Genomic DNA, 22,905 nt, shown 5'->3' with positions numbered 1-22,905 from the left:
CAGATTCTCCTGTTGCTCCTTTGAAACTGTCAGCACGTTGCTGTGGATGCGTGTAGTATTAGGTTTTCATGTGTTAATCAGAGTGGTTTTGTTTGTATGTCATTGAGCTGTGCTTCAGGAAGTTATTAGTCACACCAGCCAGAAACAGAATACAGATAGTCACAATAGGATCAGCATTCAGTCTGGTCCTTGGTTTCCAGGTAACAAAAAAAATAAAAATAAAATATATATATATATATATATATATATATATATATATATATATATATATATAAATAATATGTATGTATAATATTTTTTTTTTTCTCTATATTCTGTGCAACTCCGGTATTTTTGCAGGATGTCCCGCTCAGCCAATCAGTGGCTGCGGCAGGGCATTGCACTGATTGGCTGAGCGGGACAAACCACTGAAGCAAGCCGGATTGCGGAGCAGGTAATGTATATGCTCTGGCCAACGGGGGTTAATGGGGCAGTCTCTTGACATACTTGCAACAGGATGTCCATCCCGCTGTGAGTATGGCTTTCCATAGACATTACAGGGCAGGGATTTACAGTGGATTTCGCTGTGAATTAGCAGCGAGAAATCCGCTGCGGATCCGCCCTGTGTGTTTGCAGCCTAACTTGAGTGAAAAATTTGCAACTTTTTTGTGTTTCAAAAGAAAGTTTGACAGTGCCGCAACTTTTTAATACCAGTATTCTTGTGTAAGCATTGATAAATTGCCCCCCCCCCCCCCCCCACCCCCAATGTGTCTTCCTGCTTGCTTAGGGTATATGCACACTACGGATTCTGAGTGAAGAACTTTAAGCGGATTTTGCCACACCCCCCACTTGAAGTTCTTCCCGTCTCATAGACTCCATTATATGCTCAGGCAGATTCCGCCATCTGCCAAAAGACATGTTTTCTGCTTGGAATCCTAAGGACCAGAGTGATGGCAGTAAGTGTTCAACTTCCCTGCAGTGCCACCACTTGGGAAATAAAGTAATGCACATTCTAATTGAGTAGTATTTTAGAATACAGGACAGGAATATAAGGAAAATAAATAAATAAATAAAATAAATATTAATATGTAATTTTAGGTGTGAAATGTCTCTCTGTAAACATTTGATTGTGATATCATTGAGTGAAAGATGTGATGTCATTGAGCGGTGAGATTAGGAGCTGCATAATAAATATGTTTAAAAAAAAAAAGCAGTTTTTTTAGGTTTATGTATTCCCAGCTGATATAGGACTATGCACTGTCGTAGGGAAGCTGACTAACTTCCATTTTTCTACTCTTGTAACTACTGATTAACTATGAATGTTAACTAGAAGTGTTCCCTTAAACCAATTGTAGTCTCATTACAGGAACACTTCATTTAAACTTGTTTTTTTGGAATTTTTTTTTACACACACTAAACATGTCTTACAGAATCATAACCACACCATTTTTAATATTCAACCAATACACTGCCAAGAAGCCACACAGTGAAAACATTCTGGACATTTGCCTGAATTTGACTAAGCAGGCTTTAGAGCAGCTGAAATATAGGTTAGCCTTCCTCCGCCAGGACGTTTCACAGACATTTCGGCTCTAATTTCTGGCATTTTACCACAGGCTGGTTTTCATGATCAGCTAAGTAAAGATATATAGACTACATCCCCCCCCCCCCTTTTCCTTTAATATTTTAGGATAATAACCAATATATAAAATATGGTGGAGATGAACATGGTCATGTAGGCTACTGTCATACAGACTCTGGTTGGGGATGAATTCGTATCTAAATAATAGTTTCTGGCATAAAGTTTTCCATTACTTAGAAATGTATTGCACATATATCACAAAATGTGAGGCTAATGTTCACACAGTTTTTATGTCCACAATTGAATTAAGAAAGAAAACGCTGCACACTTCACTTTCTATTTCTGACTGTAAAAAGAAAAGGATAATGTACCTATACTGGATATCATACAGTCATTGACACACAAGCAAAATACATACATTGCACACAGACCTGATTTGCATAAAACATACTGAAACCCCCCCCCCCCCCCTGAAATGCATGTAAAACAGCAACCGAATCTCCAAAAGGTGCATAAAAAGAATCCAAAAGTAGTAAAGAAGCTTTATAATTTGAGGCTTACTTTGCTTGTAAATACTATTTTTGAGACTGAAAACATAGTGAACATGGCCTGAGGGACAGGTAGACATTTCTGTGGACCAGATGAACATCTAGCATCTATCGCAGCCTCCCCTTTTGATAGCGGATGATGGAGAAAGAAGAAGTTGCCAGAGGAGTTTGGCCGTGACTTCATCCCTCTTCCTATTAAGGCCTCCTCCACATGTCAGTGTATATTTTTTGCGTATCTGCATTTTTTTTTTGCAGACGCTACGTAGCTAGTGTCTGTATCGTCTGCAAAGATGCAGATCCCATTGACTTTCATTGGTGTGTTGTCTGGGCCGCAGTTACTGTCCACACTAGGGAATGTCTTTTTATTTTTATTTTTTTTTATTTAATTTTTATTTTGTGGATCGGCAAAAATTGTGTACATGTGAAAAGGCACATAGATGGGATTTGGCTCCAATTGTAGACCTATTTTGTGGATGTGTGAATTAGGCCTAAGAACTCATGCACTCTCTGGTGCACCAAGCTTAAATGTGTATAGGGAGAGCCTGTGGTCAACAGCTGTCTTGTGAGTATTGAGGTCTTTACAAATATCAACAGAGTTTTATATAAGCATGCCTGATCCTTTGTTCTCATGAAAGAAAATTCATTGGCAGAAGTGACGGCTTATTACCCTTTAAAGTGACTGTACCACCAGGCCCAGGCTGAAGCACTCCCACCCTTAGTGGGAGGAAACCCCTGCCCGTCTATGATAGGGTTCCATTGATTCTAATGGAGTCACGTCATGGAGGAGCTGGAGTCTCTTCACACTAAGGGTGGGTCGGCCCGCCTCCAGTTCTTCAGCCTGGGCCTGGTGGTACAGTCACTTTAAAGGGGAACTCCAGGTAGAGGTTAAAAAAAAAAAGAAACTTCTGCAGAAGCATAACACATTACTTACCTGTCTATCCCAGTTTTGAAACTACCAAAAATCCATTTGTTTTTTTTTTTTTTGGGGGGGGGGGGGGGAGTTTGCTCTGTTTTGTGTTTCTTTTCTTTCTGGTTTGGCATTTCCCAGAATGCAATGCTTTCCCTCGTGTGATCATCACAGCCCTCACCCATTACAATCAGTAAAATTAGTGCAGCAGCTGCTTCTGGCCGGTTAGAGATGGTGAATCAGTCAGGGGATTGGGTTATCCAGCCAAGCCTCCTGTGAGATCACGCCCTGCCCCCTGTCTGCATCATCAGCAAACACACACAATGTGAGACAGAGGCATGGGATATTTGTCTCCTAGGGGGACTAGCAGTGGGAGCAGGAGACAATGTGAATTGGCACAGGGGTCACTTCCTGGATTTCTATCAGCTACCAGTGTGGCAGAACTGTACATAGATACAATGTGTAAGATTCTAATCGACCTCTTCTGTAAAGGTTGCCTTTAATCCAGCATTGTAAAATTCTCACAGTCAGCACAATGGTTGGATATGAACTTCCCAATGTGCTGATAAATATATATTTTTTTTCTATTTTAGCCGCAGTGAAAGTGGGAAATGTAATTACAGTCCGGCTTTCCATGCACAGGCTCTCTTCTTCTTGATAAAGTTCATTACATTCTGCAATAGCTTGTGCTCCACTTTATTGGCTTTAACTTGTGTCTCTTAAAAGCCGGGCCAATAGAAAATCAATGCAGCTCTCCTCCGTGCTGAGCCAAGCAGTTCCCTTCAGCAGCTGAAAGCCAATACTGCTGTTACCTAGGACCGACCTGCTTCATTTTCCTATGGGAATTTTAAATAGCACAAACCGCCCTGGGATCTTTTTTTGTGTAGATTTGACTAACAAAATATTCCCTCTTCCTTTTACTTTTGCTGGTTTCTATCATGTTACGCCCTGTCTTTTGCTGTATGCAAATATATATTCTATACATCTCCTGACCGTCTTTCAACCGAGGGTTATTTCATAGCTTCTGTTTTGTTCCTGAAGCCTCAACATTTCCTCAACTTGGCTACATTGTTTCCCAAAATAGAGTGAAAAACTATTTCGTGGTTGAGTAGATTTTAAAGAAGTGATATGCAATTTTCTTTCCATTAATTATGCAGCGTAATGGTGCGTTTACACAGACAGATTTATCTGACAGATCTTTGAAGCCCAAACCAGGAACAGACTATAAACAGGGATCAGGATAGAGGATAGACTGGGATCTATCCTCTTTTCAAATCCATTCCTGGCTTTGGCTTCCAAAATCTGTCAGATAAATCTCTGTGTAAACGCACCCTAAGTATCATATGAGATGCAGCTTTAGCCTGTCTCCTTGTCCCTTATGGTGCATTTACACAGACAGATTTATCTGACAGATCTTTGAAGCCAAAGCCAGGAACAGACTATAAACAGGGAACGGGTCATAAAGGAGAGATTGAGATTTCGCCTCTTTTTAAATCCATTCCTGGATTTGGCTTCCAAAATCTGTCAGATAAATCTCTGTGTAAATGCACCATTAGATTTCTTCCTGATAACTCTGACAGGCAGAAAATCATTGTTAGGCCAGGTTCACATGGTGTTATTGCTATGTATTCTGGCTATACATTGGCATTTTGTCTAGAAAAAGATATTATAAAATAAACATGTAGGTGCAAGAAGCGGCCAGAATGTAGTCACTAGCCTTTAAAATGAATATACTTGCGGCTGTACACTATAGTATGCACCTAGCCTTAAGGCGACTGTACCCACAATCTGACTCCCCCAAACGGCTTGTACCTTCGTATAGCTGCTTTTAATCCAAGATCTGTCCTGGGGTCTCTTCTGGCAGGTGATGTAGCTATTGTCCTAAAAAACTACTTTTAAAGTGGCAGCCCCGTGCCCAACGGCCAGGGCTAAGATTGTGTATGCATTAGGCTGGCACAACCTCTCTGTCCCTCCTCCCCACCCTCCTCATCATTAGGAATGCTCCAGGCAGATTGCCTCCTATTCATCAGCTGTGTTAGGGGCCTATTTCACGGGAGCAATAATCGCCGATTCGGCTCCATTCAGCCGATTATCGCTTGGTGGAATAGAGAAAACGATCAGCCGATCGTTTAAATCATCAGATCAGACCAGACCTAAAATCATCGGTCCCCCACCGCGCATCGCTACAGTGGAATAGCAGTGCGCAGTGGGCGACCGACGATTTGAGAAGCACTATACATTACCTGGCAGGACTTCTCCTCCGCTCCGTCTTCCTCCCCGGGACCCGCGGCACAGCATCAGCAGCTCCGGAGCAGAACCGATGCGGCCAGTGATTGGCTGAGCGGTCTGACAGCTCAGTCACGCTGCTCCGGAGCTGCTGATGCTTTGCCGCGGGACCCGGGGAGGAAGACTGAGCGGAGGAGAAGTCCTGCCAGGTAATGTATGGTGCAAGGGCTGCAAGGACATTGGTAATGATGTCCCTGCAGCCCTCGCTCAACGATCATTGGGCCGTGGAATAGGCCCAGTAAACGAGCGCCGATCTAGCAGATCGGCACTCGTTTACATCGTTGATCGTGCCCTCCTCGGCCCGTGGAATAGGACCCTTAGCATGGCTCATGGGCTGGATTGTTAAGGCACCTGTGCAATGTTTAGACAGGAGAAAATGTTCCAGTGACATTCCTAATGATGAAGAGGGTGGGGAGGAGGGACTGAGGAGTAGTGCAAAGTTAGGGCACAGATACTCCCGTTTGGCACAGGGCTGCAAGTTTAAAAGTTGTTTTTTTAGGACAATAACTGCATCACCTGCCGAACAGACCCCAGGACAGATCTTGGATTAAAAGCAGCTATCTGAAGGTACAAGTGGTTTTGGGGGGGGGGGGGTCAGATTGTGGGTACAGAGTCGCTTTAAGGCTGCAAAGAAAATCGTCACACAAGACGCAGGTAATGTGAATCAGGGGCTCTATAGCTGATTGTTGTATAGCTTCACCTGTTATATCACTGCTCACCCCATCTCTTATGGCTGTAATATCTTCAGCAGCACTTTGCATGGAGGGACACAGAGATGAACAAAGAGTGTGGAGCTAAGCGGAGAGGATTCTGAGCAGCCTGAAGGGACCTCATATATCATAATATAATATAGTTCACAGGATGTCAGCCACACATCAGATTTGCCTCCTTCCTGTACAGCACGTCACATGACACAGCTGTAGTTATAAAACGTATAAATGCAGCTGAGCTGGCATGAAACAGATGACCCTGCAGGAAAATTGTGGGTGTGTAGTTAAAGGTAGCTATGTGTTGGTTTGTTTTTTGGATATATATATAGAGATATATAGATGATTTTTTTTTTTTTTTCTCTTTTAGTCCAAATTGGGGGTTAGACTGCATTATGTTGGAATACACTGACATTTTCTGCTCTAGTGGCATCCTGTATATCCATCGTATAGGCTAGGTGGCAGAGATTCCTAGCCTGATATAAGCAGGAAAAGTGACATCACTGGTCTCTGTGTGATATTAGTATTATTATTACTGTGCTCATGTAGCAGGATTACTTTAATTGAATTAGTCCACGGCTCCCTCTTGTCTCAGCAAAAAGAATGTAATATCCTGACTAGTGATCTTGGGGTCCTCATAGGAGAAAAGATGATATAATATCCTAACTGCTGAGCTCATAGACTGCACCAGTCACAACGTTACTTCCTCTCTGCTGCTGTGAAGACCCCAAAATCACCAGTTACAGCATTTCCTCTGTGCTGCTGTGAGAATCCTGAGATCACCCATCAGGGGATTGCCGGGGTCTTCACAGCTGCACAGAAAATGTAATGTTCTAGCAGCAGATGTGATGTATGGATTGGTCATCTCTGGGTTTTCACAGCAGCACAGAGGAAATGTTTTGAGTGTAAATGTCTTTTTGCTGTGAGCTCACTGATCAGTACCTTACATCCTCTGTACTGCTGTAATGTCCTGATCCTTATTCCTCACTTTATTGAGCACCAGCACCCAGGTCCCTGTTCTCCATTGCATTTGCTGCCAGATCCATGAGCCCGTAGAGCACTGGTGGGGTCTTCTGCATCCTGCACAGTTGGGTCTGTGGCAGGAAGTGATGCAAAGTTAAATTTAAGTTTTATTGTGGTATTAAAAATCTGAATTATGCTTGTTGGCAATATAACTAAACCCTAGCAGGAAATATGTAGGTTCCCTCTAGTGGTGGCTGCAGGTATTCACTATACCATCTTATACATCTGTGAGTGTATAGGGTATATGGAGTATCAGAAACAAACATGGCTCCAATAGCTATAAAGAAATAAAGAATTACTGACATAAAGACATGTAAAAAGTTTTCACACGTTGAGGTCTTAGTGTTTAGACCCTAAGAGGTGTCTCGCTGCAGTCTCCATCTTGCTGCACAAGACAGCTCCCTATTCTTACTATAGAATCAGTTTCCTGCAGCAAACCGGGTAGAGGACACCGAGACCAATCAGAACATTTGAAATGATTTTTTGATATGTAGGTTTCGGTGAATGACAGTAACACTTAGATACAAAAATAGTTTTCGTCCTGAAGAGACCAGTATCCATTGATGGGAGAACACCTTCTACAGGCCAGCTCTGAAAGTAAGAAGGTCACAGGCCACATTTAGGAAATTCACCTTCCTCCATGTCTTAAAAAGCAATGAGATGAATCCTAGCAAAAGGAAGAATGTGTTATTTTTTCTTTTTCTGGTATTCGTCTAAAATAAAAAAAAAATAAAAAAAGCTTATGGTAGAGTATATCTCTTGGACACTTTGTCTTCCTGGAGATTTTGCTATTATATTTCAGGCATATAAAATCCATGGTAGGCTTTTGTGTGTTAGGAAGCAGCAGAAGGAACTGTTCTGAGATGTTGATTTCCCTGTCAGGTATATACAATAGTAGTGAAGGAAAAGAGTGATTTGCTCACCATATAGCCGCCAACTTCGGGTTACGAAACCCACTGTGCTCCAATTATAAGGAGCAATATACTCACAGAGTCGATATGACTTGAATCTTTTTTATTTTCTTCTCTTTAAAGTTAATGCAGCAAAAAGTTTACATGCTCACAGCTGATGTTACTCTCAGACTCGGACGCCCAAGTACGTCCTCCTCGCGGACGTTTCGGAGGATACAGACTCCTCCTTCCTCATGCGCGAGGACGTAAGGGAGAGGGCGGGATTATAATGAATCAACATTTAACCCTGTAGATATCGCTGGTGAGTAATATGACATGTAATATAACGCAATGCTACAAATTCATTATAATACGCATGAAAGTTGGGTGGGACTAAAGGTAATAACTATACGTGCTCTATATTTACAAAAATGCACTAAAACTGCATACTTCATTGAGTCCGTTAGGGCTCAATGTTTCTAATTTGGAAATCCAATATGTCTCACAACGGAGTAACCGCTTGCGGTTCTCCTCTCTGTCTGCACAAAGCTCAACCTGCTCCACAATTTGCCATCGTAAATCGCAGATGTTATGTCGATTTTCGGAGAAGTGTCTCGCAACTGTTGTCTCCCCGAACAGTCTCTGCTCTTCATCTTTTCTACTCTCTTGTTTAGTGTCAAACTTACGTATAGCTGTTTTATGTTCGTTGAGGCGAATTTTTATCGGGCGGCTCGTCTGTCCGACATACCCTAGTCCACAGGGACATTTAAGGAGATACACCACATTTTTATCGTTACAGGTAAAAAAACCTTTCACTGGATATTTGGTGCCTTTTCTAGGGTGGCTAATATACTCCCCTTTTATAATGGCACTACAGTGTTGGCAAGATAGGCAGCTAAATGTGCCTTTACGTCTACTGGCTAGAAATGTCTGTTTAGAGATTTTCTTTTTTGCTATATCACCTCTAATTAATTTGTTACACAGTGACTTATTTTTTCTATTAGAGCAAGACGTATAGCTAGTACAGAGAATGAGTATAAGAAAAATGCAGAGAAAATTAAGGAGAAATTTGAAGAAAGAGGTTATAATAAGAATGAGATTGAAAGAACAGAAAAAGAAGTAAGAAAGTTACAGAGAAATGATTTAAGGAAAAAACATACGAGAACAGATAAAAAAGAAAAATTGGTATTTTGTACTACTTATGACCGACATGCTGATATTATCAGAAAATGTGTTTTGAAACATTGGGATCTACTAAAAAGTGATCCGAAGTATAATAATATCTTTAGAGAGAATCCGATTTTCTGCTATAGAAAAAATAAGTCACTGTGTAACAAATTAATTAGAGGTGATATAGCAAAAAAGAAAATCTCTAAACAGACATTTCTAGCCAGTAGACGTAAAGGCACATTTAGCTGCCTATCTTGCCAACACTGTAGTGCCATTATAAAAGGGGAGTATATTAGCCACCCTAGAAAAGGCACCAAATATCCAGTGAAAGGTTTTTTTACCTGTAACGATAAAAATGTGGTGTATCTCCTTAAATGTCCCTGTGGACTAGGGTATGTCGGACAGACGAGCCGCCCGATAAAAATTCGCCTCAACGAACATAAAACAGCTATACGTAAGTTTGACACTAAACAAGAGAGTAGAAAAGATGAAGAGCAGAGACTGTTCGGGGAGACAACAGTTGCGAGACACTTCTCCGAAAATCGACATAACATCTGCGATTTACGATGGCAAATTGTGGAGCAGGTTGAGCTTTGTGCAGACAGAGAGGAGAACCGCAAGCGGTTACTCCGTTGTGAGACATATTGGATTTCCAAATTAGAAACATTGAGCCCTAACGGACTCAATGAAGTATGCAGTTTTAGTGCATTTTTGTAAATATAGAGCACGTATAGTTATTACCTTTAGTCCCACCCAACTTTCATGCGTATTATAATGAATTTGTAGCATTGCGTTATATTACATGTCATATTACTCACCAGCGATATCTACAGGGTTAAATGTTGATTCATTATAATCCCGCCCTCTCCCTTACGTCCTCGCGCATGAGGAAGGAGGAGTCTGTATCCTCCGAAACGTCCGCGAGGAGGACGTACTTGGGCGTCCGAGTCTGAGAGTAACATCAGCTGTGAGCATGTAAACTTTTTGCTGCATTAACTTTAAAGAGAAGAAAATAAAAAAGATTCAAGTCATATCGACTCTGTGAGTATATTGCTCCTTATAATTGGAGCACAGTGGGTTTCGTAACCCGAAGTTGGCGGCTATATGGTGAGCAAATCACTCTTTTCCTTCACTACTATTGTATATATTGGATGCTTTGTCCGGACTGGTGGAGCTCGGAAGTGTGGAGGGTGCTCATAAGCATTATAGTGTGCGTTATCTCTTGTTACATAGCTTGATTTCCCTGTCAGGTACAGCACAGCATGTCTCCCCGTTACAGACCGTCTGTGAACACTGCTCTATGGCTTGTGTGCAATATTCCAACCGCAGATTCCTTAGCACTCTCTGAGGGGTTTTCTGTGGAGGTGTCTGAGCATTGTGGATGGAAAAAATGGGTAGTATTCATTTTCTTAGTGAGAATAACAGGAGGAGAGCGGCTGCGTGAGAAACTAAGCTGAAAAGTCAAGAGCATTTCACACTGCTCCGGGAAGCATTGCCGCCCAGAGGTCTCTGACAATAATTTGGGTGTTTTGCAGCTGTTAGGAGGATATAGGGCTGTTGTTTTCTACCAGAATATAGGGCTGTTGTTTTCTACCAGAATAAACTCCAAAAACCATTTTGGTGCACATTTACACAAAATATGTGCCAACAATGCTTGCAGTGTACACCTGTTGTTTTCAGTAAAAATACATGCTGCAGCTCACATTGTGAAGTGCAGTGAATTTTTTTTAATCTTGCATGCACATTTTAGATACACCAGTATAAGTGACCGGTTGCTTATTCTGAGTTTAATCCTCAGGAATACTAGATGCTATGTAGTCCCTAATTTGCGTCCATGACAGCAATTAAAGGTGCAGTGTAAGGCCGGTCTCTCACAAGCGGGTTACATGCAAATTTTTTGCGTCCATAGTACAGGACCGCATTTTTGATGACCTGAACTGACAGCTGTCTAATAATAAGTGGTCAATTTTTGTTCAATAGAGAATTTATCAGCAGTGCTTTTCCGCACAGGTCACAGAGCATGTCTAGAAAACTCTCCCTTAAAAGACAATGAGTCCCCTGTAGGCTATTTCCTATGTCTTTGTAGCCATTATTAAAGTGGCACTATCGGCAGGTTCGGGCCAGTGAACCTGCTTATATCAGCCAGCCGCTCTGTACCTTTGGGCTGCAGTGCTGTACTTCTTATTCCTATGGGGTCCTGTATAGTGGCGCTTTTTGATAAATGCCCATATGCTAATCTGCAAGTTCGGAGCACTTTGGGTGTTCCCCATTCACTCGAAGCACCTGCTCGGCCCGACTAGCCTGCACACTATGCATATTCATATATACATAGTTAGGCTGCTTGTTACCGTGCATGTGCAGGAAGTAGCCCGTAACAAGCAGCCTAACTATGCATATATATGAATATGCATAGGGGGCAGGCTAGGCGGGATGAGCGGGTGCTTCAGGCAGATGGGGAACGCCAAAAATGCTTTGAACCCGTGGATTAGCATATGGGCATTTATCAAAAAAACACCACAATACTGGACCCCACAGGAATAAGAAGTACAGCACTGCAATCCAAAGGTAAAGAGCATCTGGCTCATATCAGCAGGTTCACTGTCCCGAACCTGCTGATAGTGCTGCTTTAATCATCTCTCTGAATGCTGTGCAGATAGGTCAGGCTATATATGGCATAATAATGTGCAAAAAATGAATTAAAAAAAGTGTAATGAGTGTAAGAAAGGAAATAGATGAGCCATTCCCTTTAATGTTACAGCAGGCAGCTTGGGGCATTGGGTCGGAAGAAGGCCCACTGCCCTAGTGCACAAAGGTGGGAAATATTGTATTATATTTACCAAAGCTTTTGGTGTAAAAAGGTCACAGAGCTCACAACTATATTAAGATAAAGTCTATAAATGTATAGTGATGTGTAGAAAATGTAACATTTCAGAGTTTTAGTTGCAGCGTTCAGAAAAGAAAATATTCAGGAGGTATATAATGTTTCACAGTGTTGAAAATGGATCCGTGCTAATGACATTCCCATTTACCTTATGGCACAGTGTGTTAGTTTTGTTCGCCCTTGCTGGTCTTGAATATCTGTGTTTTTGTTGTATCTGAGTCCTAACTGGTTTCCTATGTTTCTAATTTACACAGTCACTAAACTTGACATGAGAACTTGTGATGTCATTATGGTAGAATGGTGATTGAGTGCCCCCTACAGGGCTGCGACTCAATAGAATGACCTCTGCCTTTGCCAAAGCCAATTAGGCCATCAATCATGTCACGTATCCCCTATACATTGTTTGTCTAACACGTCTTGTCACTGCATGTTTTTTCCTCATTATTGGTTGTTCAGTAATTTGATAGTTTTCCATCTCCAAAGGCGGTTTAAGAACCTGAACCTTGGTTATTCAAAGCTCAAACAATCCCGAAGAGGTTAAAGTTGCGTCCTGTGATCCTGAAGTGGATATGTCTACTGACATTACTTATTCCATATCTGTCTGTCTGTCTCTGGGAGGTAGTGGTACATCAACATTTTGTAGTCCCACACCACCATAATAGCATAGGTAAATGGGGTCTCCCATTTAATTACAAACCAAACTGCTGCATGCTATGAACTATAAAATAATAAACTACATTGTACTCTTTGCCTGCTCCAGTACTAGTGCTCCTCAGCAGCTCAATCCCACACTTTCCTCTTATTATGCCCCCCCAGCTTCGCTTTTAACCCACTGTACTTACACATGAATTCCTGTGCCACGCTGTATAATTGAGATGACCCCCGTAGTACCAATACTTGTAAGGGGGTGTATAGCTTTGCATCCAAGTGCTAAGAAGGAACAATAGAGCTTATAGCTCCATACAACTAGAGGGTTTGAGGTAGGTGACAACTCATTGTTGTTTCTGAATACAATGTGCAGAGATTCCTTCATTGAGACAGTAGGGGCATATGTTGATGATTTTGGTTTGTAGAAATAGAGCAACATTGCTGCATCATCAAGAAGCAGTGCAGATACCCCCCAGGGACCCCCCCCCCCCCCCCACAATGTTGAGAACTAGCGCCTGGCTTCTTCGGTATGGAGTGACAACTTTGCATGCACACTTCTGTTTCATCTATTTTTGAAGCTAGTGGAGTCCATTGTTAATGGTCTGATGCTTATCCCTTATTCTGTGGATAGGGAATAACACAAACACAGCCCATGGACACCAACACCCTAAACCTTGACCATTTTAGCACCAGGGCACAATGCGATGTAGTGGACTAGTAGCTCTTTCTATAAGGTCATTTACAGAGTCAATGATGGAGATTGGTGGCCACTACCAGTAACCACCTTCCTTTACTAATTTACTATGCAGCCTATCATAGAAATGTTTGTATTTTTTCTTCACTTTACGTGTATCCTGTAGCATTATGTCATGCAGTTGGTGTCTCTGTTACGCTACAATTTTCAGGAAACCAATAATTGCTGTCATTACAACTTGGGCACACATACTTTCTTTACAGTAATATAGTATGAAGCTAAATGAACTCTGTGTTTCATCGTTACAAATGTTTCCAGATATGCAAATCCTAAGAGTTTGCTGTTTTATCTACAGCCGAGGTTACATGACGTATGGTTTAGTGACCTATACAACAAAGGATGTAGTCTTGGATGGCTCATTGTAATTAGAGATGAGCGAACTTAGAGCATGCTCGTGTCGATCTAAACCCGAACTTTCGGCATTTGATTAGCGGTGGCTGCTGAAGTTGGATAAAGCCCTAAGGCTATGTGGAAATCATGGATATAGTCATTGGCTGTATCCATGTTTTCCAGACAACCTTAGAGCTTTATCCAAGTTCAGCAGCCCCAGCTAATCAAATGCTGAACGTTCGGGTTCGGATCGACTTAAACCCAAACCCAGTTGGCTCATCTCTAATTGTAATATATAGTGCCAACAGGACTGGATCTCTTCAGGACAGAGCAGATGAACCTTTCACAAAGTGTTTAGTCTATGAAAGGTTCTCTTGCTTCTTTCCATTGGATCTCGGTTTACTGCTTTGTTGTGCTGGAAAACCACATGTTATAGGCATTCTGTTTGCAGTTCACTTGTGGTCTTGCAAATTATTTAGGACCAGCATCCCGTGTGGTTTTCGGTCACAGTACAGAACCAGCACATGTGGTTATACACCCTAAGGCCCCTTGCACCATGGTGGGGAAAATCTCATCACTTGTACTCTTTATTTAATAAAAAAAAAAGGCTCAAATCTTTCCATAAGCAAGAATGGAAACATTTCTTTACATTTTTCCACCACCATTCTGCTGTAATCCAGTCCTCCTCCTAAGAAGAAGAGGAATAAAAAAAAAAAAATAGTACAGGCATACGGATCTTTCAGGCCTTTAATTGCCAGTCTAGTAATTCCACAGAACCAGTTTTTCTTTTCTATTGTGTATGCTTTTATTTATTAGTTTAGCTTTTACAAACATGTCTACATTTATTTTACTTTTTATATTTTTATAGGGTCAGCATATTTCTTCAGCGTCAGTTCCTGTAATGGAAGAAGCGTTGTATAAGTATCAACCTGTTCACATAGAAACGTATGGTCCCGCAGTTCCTCAAATAGAAGTACTGAGTAGATTGGGGTAAGTGTATTTTTCTTCTAGTACATGAGTCGACAAAAAGGATTCATTTATGGACATAGACTATTAAAGTCCCTATTACACCAAGCCGTTACGCTACGGCCGATAATAGCTCCTCTTAAAAGTCAACAATCAGCTGACATGCACAATGTCGGCTGATCCTAGTCATTTAACATGTTGGAAAAAAAAAAAACAAGAACGATAGTGATGGTCTGCAGACCGCCACTATCTTCTATGGGCTCCCTGGACCCACTGCTCTTACCTGCTCGCTGTTGGTGGGTGTATTAACGCCAACAGAGAGCAGGGAAGGATCTGACAGGTCATCGCTTGCTTGCTCCTCTAGATTAATTTTGGAATAGGGCCTTTGGAGTCAAATTATATACATGGTTAATTGGAGAACATTTGGTATAGTGAACTTTTTGCCAAACATTGGACATGTAAAACTTTGCTTTACATGAAGATTTTTGGACAATTGTAACTGAACCTTACACTTAGAATTTTTTTTATTATTAAAACCATAGAGTATGTTAATTGTTTAGGTCCTATTTTACAAAGGGAGCTAATACTATTTACTTTAATGATGGCCTGTAGGAAACTTTTAGAGTCTTTGTTGCTGTATATTTAGAAACGTTTCTTGGCCTTTCTTGGTATGTGATAGATCTCTTCCAGATAAGTGAAACACAATTATCACAATATCAACGAGTTTGTTTTCTTAGATCTTATTGCCCATTAAATTTAGACAAGCACAACATGTCTTTAATCTGCTTTAATCTGATTCAAATGTAATTCAGATATATTTTTCTCGTACTATAAACATGATCTTATTACACGACACAGCTCAAGCCATGCACTTTATTAGATTCCTTTAAAAATTCACTGTCCTCTGTCAAAAAAAAATAATTGTACATAGAACTATGACAAGAGGTTTTATTACCATACCACATCTCCTTTAATGCAACAAAAGAATCCAAAGACATCAGTCCCACCCCTCCTTCCTTCCTTTACTCCAGTGCTATAGTGTGTGAAGCAATATCTACAAAAAAACAGGTTGGAGCTTTTTCTGTATCTTGGAGGCTGCATCAGAAACTCTACTACATTGCTGTTGCATTTATGATGTATTTAGCATTTATTATAATTTCATTTATTTTTACCCAAGTTAGTCCAAGAGTGATGAAATAATTAGGGGTAATGGCATATTGCTAGGATGTGTGCTTGGTTTCTCTACATGTGGTGTTGATCCTAAGATTTATTCTGATATGTAATACGGAATATGTATTTTTCCCACAAAATAGGAATGGTTGGCAACTACCTCCACAGGGTGGTTGCTTATTTTATTGCCAGGCTCTAGATCAGGCCAAGATAATACATTGAACTATGTTGTTTAAAGTGAATTGTAGATGTAGTAAGTGTCAATATACTTATATTAAAGGGGTTATCTGGGTAACAAACAATTTTCTAAACGATCCCCCTTCCCAATACCACCTTTTGTCCAATATACATGTATGACCGATCTTTCACCCTTTCCTTTTTTTTTTTTTTTTTTTTTTTAACTCATTCTTATCCGCTCTGGATGTCTAAAATCATCAACTCTGGGTCTACTCTGACCACACTCGGCTCCTTCTTCCCTCCTCCCTTTGTAGTCACAAGACATGTGATCTTCTCTCTGGGGGCCGGGTTAGCTTTCTATTGACTTGATAACCTGCCCCCCAGGAGACATTATCTGCATCATCTCCATGCATCTGTGCTGCTTACATACACTTACACGGGTCCCTAAGCCTAGGTTCTATATAGCCTAGGTATATTGCAAGTGTTATGGATGTTCTTAGAGTCTGGATGGAACTAAAATGTTCCATGCAGCAAGCAGAGATCTAAATCTACACTACGCCCCCCACCCCCAGTAAACAGATGCCATTATGCAGCACATAGCTACAACATGCGCACGTCAGCTCTGCTACATCAGTTAGTATGGAATACATACTGGGGTGATGTGATGCAAAATCAGTGGAAAAAAAACAGTCCTGTGTCTACTGTGCAATAGTAATGACAGCAGTGGGAGGAAAGAAAGCGAAGGGGCGAGTATGCAAACAGACCAATCAGGGAAATGCATGATGGGAAATGTAGTTTTCTATCTTGGTTATAAATCAGCTTTTAGAAAAAACTTGTAACTGGTAAATGGCAGCAGCTAGAAAGACAGAAGACCGCTCAAAATACTCAGGGGGGCTTGGTGAGTGGGACCAGCTAGCATTTAATCGTTTTGCTCTTAGGTGGATAACCCCTTTAAGCATTTGGGGGTTTCTGTTACTTATTACGATTATATAATTATTACTGTTAGGTACAATTCCTAAAATTAATTGCAATTGTTAGATCTCCGTATTATATAACATGCCTGTATTTTTTTCCAATCCAGTCGCAGGCCATAATTGTAATGTCTAGTTACAGCAGGGCAAGTTTTATGTTTTTACCCGTTCGCTGACCAGTATCTCTAGTTCTTGATACTCGGGGCGTAGCTAATGTCTCCTGGGCCCTGGTGCGAGAGGCCAACTTGCCCCCCCCCTCCTTTTACGACCAAGTGATGCTATTGGTGTGTGTGTGTGTGTAATATATATATATATATATATATATATATATATATATATATATATATATATATATATATATATATATATATATATATATATATATATATATATATATACACATACACACACACACACACTACCGCCATACTGTTACCGGCCAAATCCTGTATACTGAGACCAATATTACCAGTAATACCAGTATATAAGAAGGAAACATTACTGCCACACCACAACCACTACCATCACCACCATATTGTTACTGACCAAATCCAGTATACTAAATCACCTCATCCAGTCATATAGAGGTGGCCCCAGCTCTACACAGGTTCTATACACCATATACATTACAGTGCAGTTATATCAGGTGACTCACAGGAGACGTCTTCTCTGATCGGAGTTCTTTCCTTTTCATCTTCTCCATCCGCCCTGGGCCGTTATGAGAACTTCTCCGAGCCCCGAATCCACAGAATCTGCCAGACAGACATATTAGTCTCCTCACACTGACACCATCCTCATCTCTATACAAACTGCACATCTGTATTGGCCCCTTTACACCCTCATTTAGTGGGTAGCCCTGACTCTATGTGACCCCTTAATAATAGATGGCCCCCTCTACCCCCTCCCTTATAGATGGCCCCCTCTACCCCCTCCCTTATAGATGGCCCCCTCTACCCCCTCCCTTATAGATGGCCCCCTCTACCCCCTGCCTTATAGATGGCCCCCTCTACCCCCTGCCTTATAGATGGCCCCCTCTACCCCCTCCCTTATGGATGGTCCCCTCTCCCCCATCCTCCCTTATAGATGGCCCCCTCTCCCCCCACCCTCCCTTATAGATGGCCCCCTCTTTCCCCCCACCCTCATAGATGGACCCCTCTTGACCCCCTCATTCCCCCCACCCTCATAGATGCCCCCCTCTTTCCCCCCACCCCCGTGCAGGCTGATAAAAAACAAAACTTAACTCACCTGACAACACGTTCCCACGTTGATCCTCACTCCTCCTGGTCTGTCCCGGCTGCTGCGCGACTGCCGGGGGTGTCGCGTCTTATCCCCGGCAGCGCTCGCATCCCAGAGCTCCCTGCGCCGGAACCGGAAGTCAGGGCCCAAGGCGCGTACGGAGCTCTGGGATGCGCGCACTGCCGGGGGTAAGACGCGACACCCCCGGCAGCCGGGGGAAGACGGAGCCAGACTCTTGTGACCGCAAGCAAAACAATGCTTGCGGTCACAAGAGTGATTGATCAGGAGGGCCCCTTGTGGCGGGCCCGGTCGTGGCGGCGACCGCGGTAGCTACGCTACTGTTGATTTTCCCAGTTGTAGAAAAATTTTTTAGTTTGTGGCTTCAGAAATGACCCATCTCATATAGTGGTTGCCATGAGATTCCTCTCCATGGTATGTGGCGTCTCTAAAAACAATATTTACTCTGATGAAAGTTTTTGAAGACCTACAAGATGATGATTGATGCTAATGCTGTTGGAAAGGGGTACCAAACCATGTCTAAAAAGTGTGGCCTCCTTCAGTCCATTGTCAGCCAAATAGCTTACAGATGTCAAAAGTTACCGGTGGGATTACTTTTTACTCGTGGAGAAGATGACTCTTCTTTTGTGAGATTGTTTGCCAGCATCTCAAGGATGATTCACAAGTTTAAAAACTATATTTGTGTTTTGACTAAAATAAAAAATATTACATTTGGAAAACAAGCGCAAGATATTGGCTCTGTATGAAAGAACCTTGTCTAAGCCTTGGAAGAATGGTGGTTTTGTCTTTGCAGTCCGCGTTTGCTAGATGACTATAGAGCTACCACAGAATGACGTCTCTACTATTAACTCACATGGATGAGGACATTTTCTAAACAAAAAAAAAAAACATGTTGCTGAACTGAAACAGTGATATAGTAATCCACTAATGATTGAGATATATAGAGATTTTTTTTCAAGGAAGGGGTTTAAAAATAAAAAACAAAACATGGTGCTGAGACACCATGACTATATAGAAACATAGAATATTGTTGCCGGAAAAAGACCACTTGGTCCATCTAGTCTGCCCTTTTATTATTTCCTATCTTATCATCTTATTGTAGATTTACCAACCACATCTGCTGGAAGTTTGTTCTAAGTATCTACTACTCTTTCAGTAAAGTAATACTTTCTCACATTGCTTCTGATCTTTCCCCTAACAAACCTCTCACTGTGTCCTCTTGTTCTTGAATTCAGTTTTTTATTAAAAACACTCCCCTCTTGAACCTCATTTAATACTTTAATATATGTTAGGCCCCCTTCACACGTCCGGAAAAAACGTCCGGATTTCCTGGTAGGAAATCTGGATGGTTTTTCCGGACGTGTGAAGGGAATTTCCGGACCCATAGACTTTAATAAGTCAAGGAAGCCCTTCCGGATTTTTCCGGAAGGGTGTCTGTTCCGGAAAACATCCGGAAAAAATAGGACATGTCCTATTTTTGTCTGAAATTCCGGCCCGGACGCTCCCATAGAAGTCTATGGGAGCGCCGGAATCACGGGCACTTTCCTGATGGCCTGCGCACCCCCCCACCGCCTGTACCCCTCTCCCCCACAACTCACCGGCCTCCTGCTTCCTGATGCCGCGCGTCCTGGTGTGCAACGGCTGTCATCCTGCTGCTGCCGTACCCGCGCCCGGCCCCCACACCCAGCACAATCCAAGGTTTTGATCATGTCCCCCCTTTCCCTTCTTTTCTCTAGACTTTATGGATTTAGATCCTTACGCGGATCTTATGGATTTTAATCCTTTCCTTATATGTTTTATGTCTGACACCCTCCACCATTGTTGTAGCCCTTCTTTGGACCCGTTCTTGTTTTTGTAGGTGAGGTCTCCAGAACTGAAGACTGTATTCCAGATGTGGTCTCACTAGAGATCTATATATATATATATAGAGCAGGAATCACGATCTCCCTCTTCCAAAGTGACTGGATAACACCACCATAGTACTACCAAATAATGCAGCCATGACCACACATTACCACCATATTGTTACTTAAAATGAACTCTGTACACATAGAAATATTGTGGCAATAAAGTGACAGTATAGTAGTAGGTACCAGCTCTGTAGACTTTATACCAAGTTACATTGGAGTAAAGATCCTTTTACATGGTTGTGCAAAGGTGCAAACAAGCACTGTTTGAGATCAGCACTTTCTTGAAGTTCCTTTACACGGCCCAATGAATCGAACAGGTTGCAAGAATGATCCTTGTATTGTTTGTGCAGCCATGGAAACTGACACCACAGATATTCATATATCCGTGCTGTCAGTTTGCAGATTCCACATGCAGTGCATCTATACCTCTGGTGCTGCTGCTGTGATTCAGCATCCTGTTCTCTGGCCGCTGCTGTGTCTGAAGATACAGCAGTGGCTGGAGAGGAGGATGGGAGAGTCAGAGAGTTCGATGCCTCTGGCAGGCCATGATGTCTGTTTCCCAGTCAGCAAACTGGCCCATGTAAAAGGTCCTTAAAGGGGTTGTCCAGCTAAAATCAGAAAGTTATATAGATTTGAATTTACTTCTATTACAAAATCTCAAGTCAGTTCCCATACTTATCAGCTACTTTATGACTTGCAGGAAATGTTTTATTTTCAGTTTGACACAGTGCTCTCTGCTGACATCTCTGGCTGAGACAGGAACTCTGTCTCAGTTTTCTATGAAAACCTCTTCTGCTTTGGACAGTTCCTGTCTCAGCCAGAGATGTCAGCAGAGAGCACTGTGTCAAACGGAAAATAAAACAACATTTTCTGCATGAGAAATAGGAGCTAATAAGTATGGGAAGACTTGAGATTTTTTTAATAGAAGTAAATTACAAATCTATATAACTTTCTGACACCAGTTGATTTGAAAGCAAAAGATTTTCGCTGGACAATCCCTTTTAAGTGCCTCCTTGATGCCCTCACACAAAATAAGTGCCTCAACACACAGTTAATCCTTCTTTAGTTGCCCACTTGTGGACTGACCAGCCTGTAATGCCACAATATGTGGCTGAACTGGCTTTTTTGCTTTAGTAGGTTCATTTCATAAGACAAAATGTATCACAAAACATTCCTTCAGTATGTTCTCCCATTGGCCATAGCGTTAGCTGGGAGATGCAGGAAATGGATACTATGGTAAGAGCAGGTAAGACAAACCTAATCTGCTGTTATGTTCCCATAGTGCTGGGGACGCTAAGGAAGAAGGTAATTTTCTTAGGCTGGGTTCGCACTGTGTTTTTGTTGTGTGGTAACATGTATGTTAATCCCTTAACCTATTTTAACATCCAGATATGTCATCATGGGTTAAGTGGGATACAGAGAGGGCTTCTGATGGCATTTGATTACTATGGTCACCAGCAGCCGATTGTAATCAAGTACTGATCTCATACATCAATGAAGTATATATAAACTGCATTGATTTCTATGAGAGTACCCAGGGGTACTTTAAGTTAATGTAGATTTTAGTTTTTTATTAATGAATAAAAAATCCCATCACATAATAAGCTTAAATCACCCCTTTTGCATTTTATAAATAAAAATAAATATATTTGCTAAACATTTGCTATCACCGCATCTGTAATTGCCCGAATTATTAAATTGTCAGATCCCTGATCTTGCACAGCCAATGGCATAAGTGCAAAATCACACAATTTTTGTCACATCAAATCTGAAAAATAGTAACAAAAAGTCGCATATACACAAGCAAGCTACCAATAGAAAGAACAGACCATGGTGCAAAAAGTGACACCTCACACAGCCCCATAGACCAAAAAATAAGTGTGTTATAAGGATGGTGGTAGAGCAATTTTTGAACACGTTTATTTATTTTAAGTTTTAATTTCTTAAAAGCAGACAAAGTTTTATAAGTTACCTATCATTGTACTGACTTGTGGGACATAAATAACATGTCATAACATGTTCCATAGGGCAAACGGCTTAAACACGAATCCCCCCAGCTCCAATCCAATTTCACTGCGCAAATATTTTTTTTTTCCAGTTTCGCAGCATATTTTATGGAAAAATGAAGTCTATCATTGAAAAGTACAATTGGTGTCACAAAAAATTAAGGGCTCATATGGGTCTGTAGGTGAAAAAAATCCAAGTGCTATCGCTTTCTAAACACAAGGAGTAGAAAACAAAAGTGCCAAGGGTTTGAAGGGAAAAATGCAAAAAACTGTTTAACACATCAACTTGCATTAAAAAAACGCATATCGAAACTTTTTTTTTTTTTTACCTACGCAACAAATATGGTTGATCATGTTTTTTTGTACATTTAAAATGTACTGCACTTAGCCTTATCTTTATCCTCACCGCTTTTTTTTTCTTTAAATCTGGGCAGTTTTTTACACTGAGGCCGGGACTACCATCCTGCTCGCTGTCTCCTCATGAATTTTCAGGTGGCGCCGGGGTGGATTAGTGTAGTACTGCCACCAGTGCACCGAACTGCCTAATTTATATATTAATGGAAGATTTAACAAAAACAGCACTGAGGATAAAGTTAGGGAAATGATCTTAATACTCAGCATCTCCAGCACTATGGGAGTCTTCTGACCTGCTGTTAGTTTTCCTGTTTAGCTTTCTTGTCTCCTGGTGTGAGTTGTGAGGAAACTAGGTGAGTATCAAAGTGGACTCACTTGAAATATTGAAGCAT

The 22,905-nt window shown here is 41.5% G+C and overlaps 1 protein-coding gene across 5 annotated transcripts in view; it reads left to right on the top strand.

The window, feature by feature from the left end:
- MNAT1 (MNAT1 component of CDK activating kinase) overlaps positions 1-22,905 on the top strand; it is a 454,734-nt gene that overhangs the window by 404,419 nt on the left and 27,410 nt on the right. For all 5 annotated transcript variants that reach the window (XM_069950810.1, XM_069950812.1, XM_069950808.1 and 2 more), the window contains one exon: positions 14,574-14,695. In XM_069950810.1, the coding sequence (XP_069806911.1) occupies positions 14,574-14,695 (122 nt within the window). The remainder of the gene's footprint in view (positions 1-14,573; positions 14,696-22,905) is intronic.

Source organism: Dendropsophus ebraccatus, chromosome 13, assembly GCF_027789765.1.
Source record: "Dendropsophus ebraccatus isolate aDenEbr1 chromosome 13, aDenEbr1.pat, whole genome shotgun sequence".
In the NCBI taxonomy this organism is placed as follows: domain Eukaryota; kingdom Metazoa; phylum Chordata; class Amphibia; order Anura; family Hylidae; genus Dendropsophus; species Dendropsophus ebraccatus.
The sequence above is the reverse complement of the archived record's forward strand: the minus strand, read 5'-3'. Positions and strand labels throughout refer to the sequence as shown.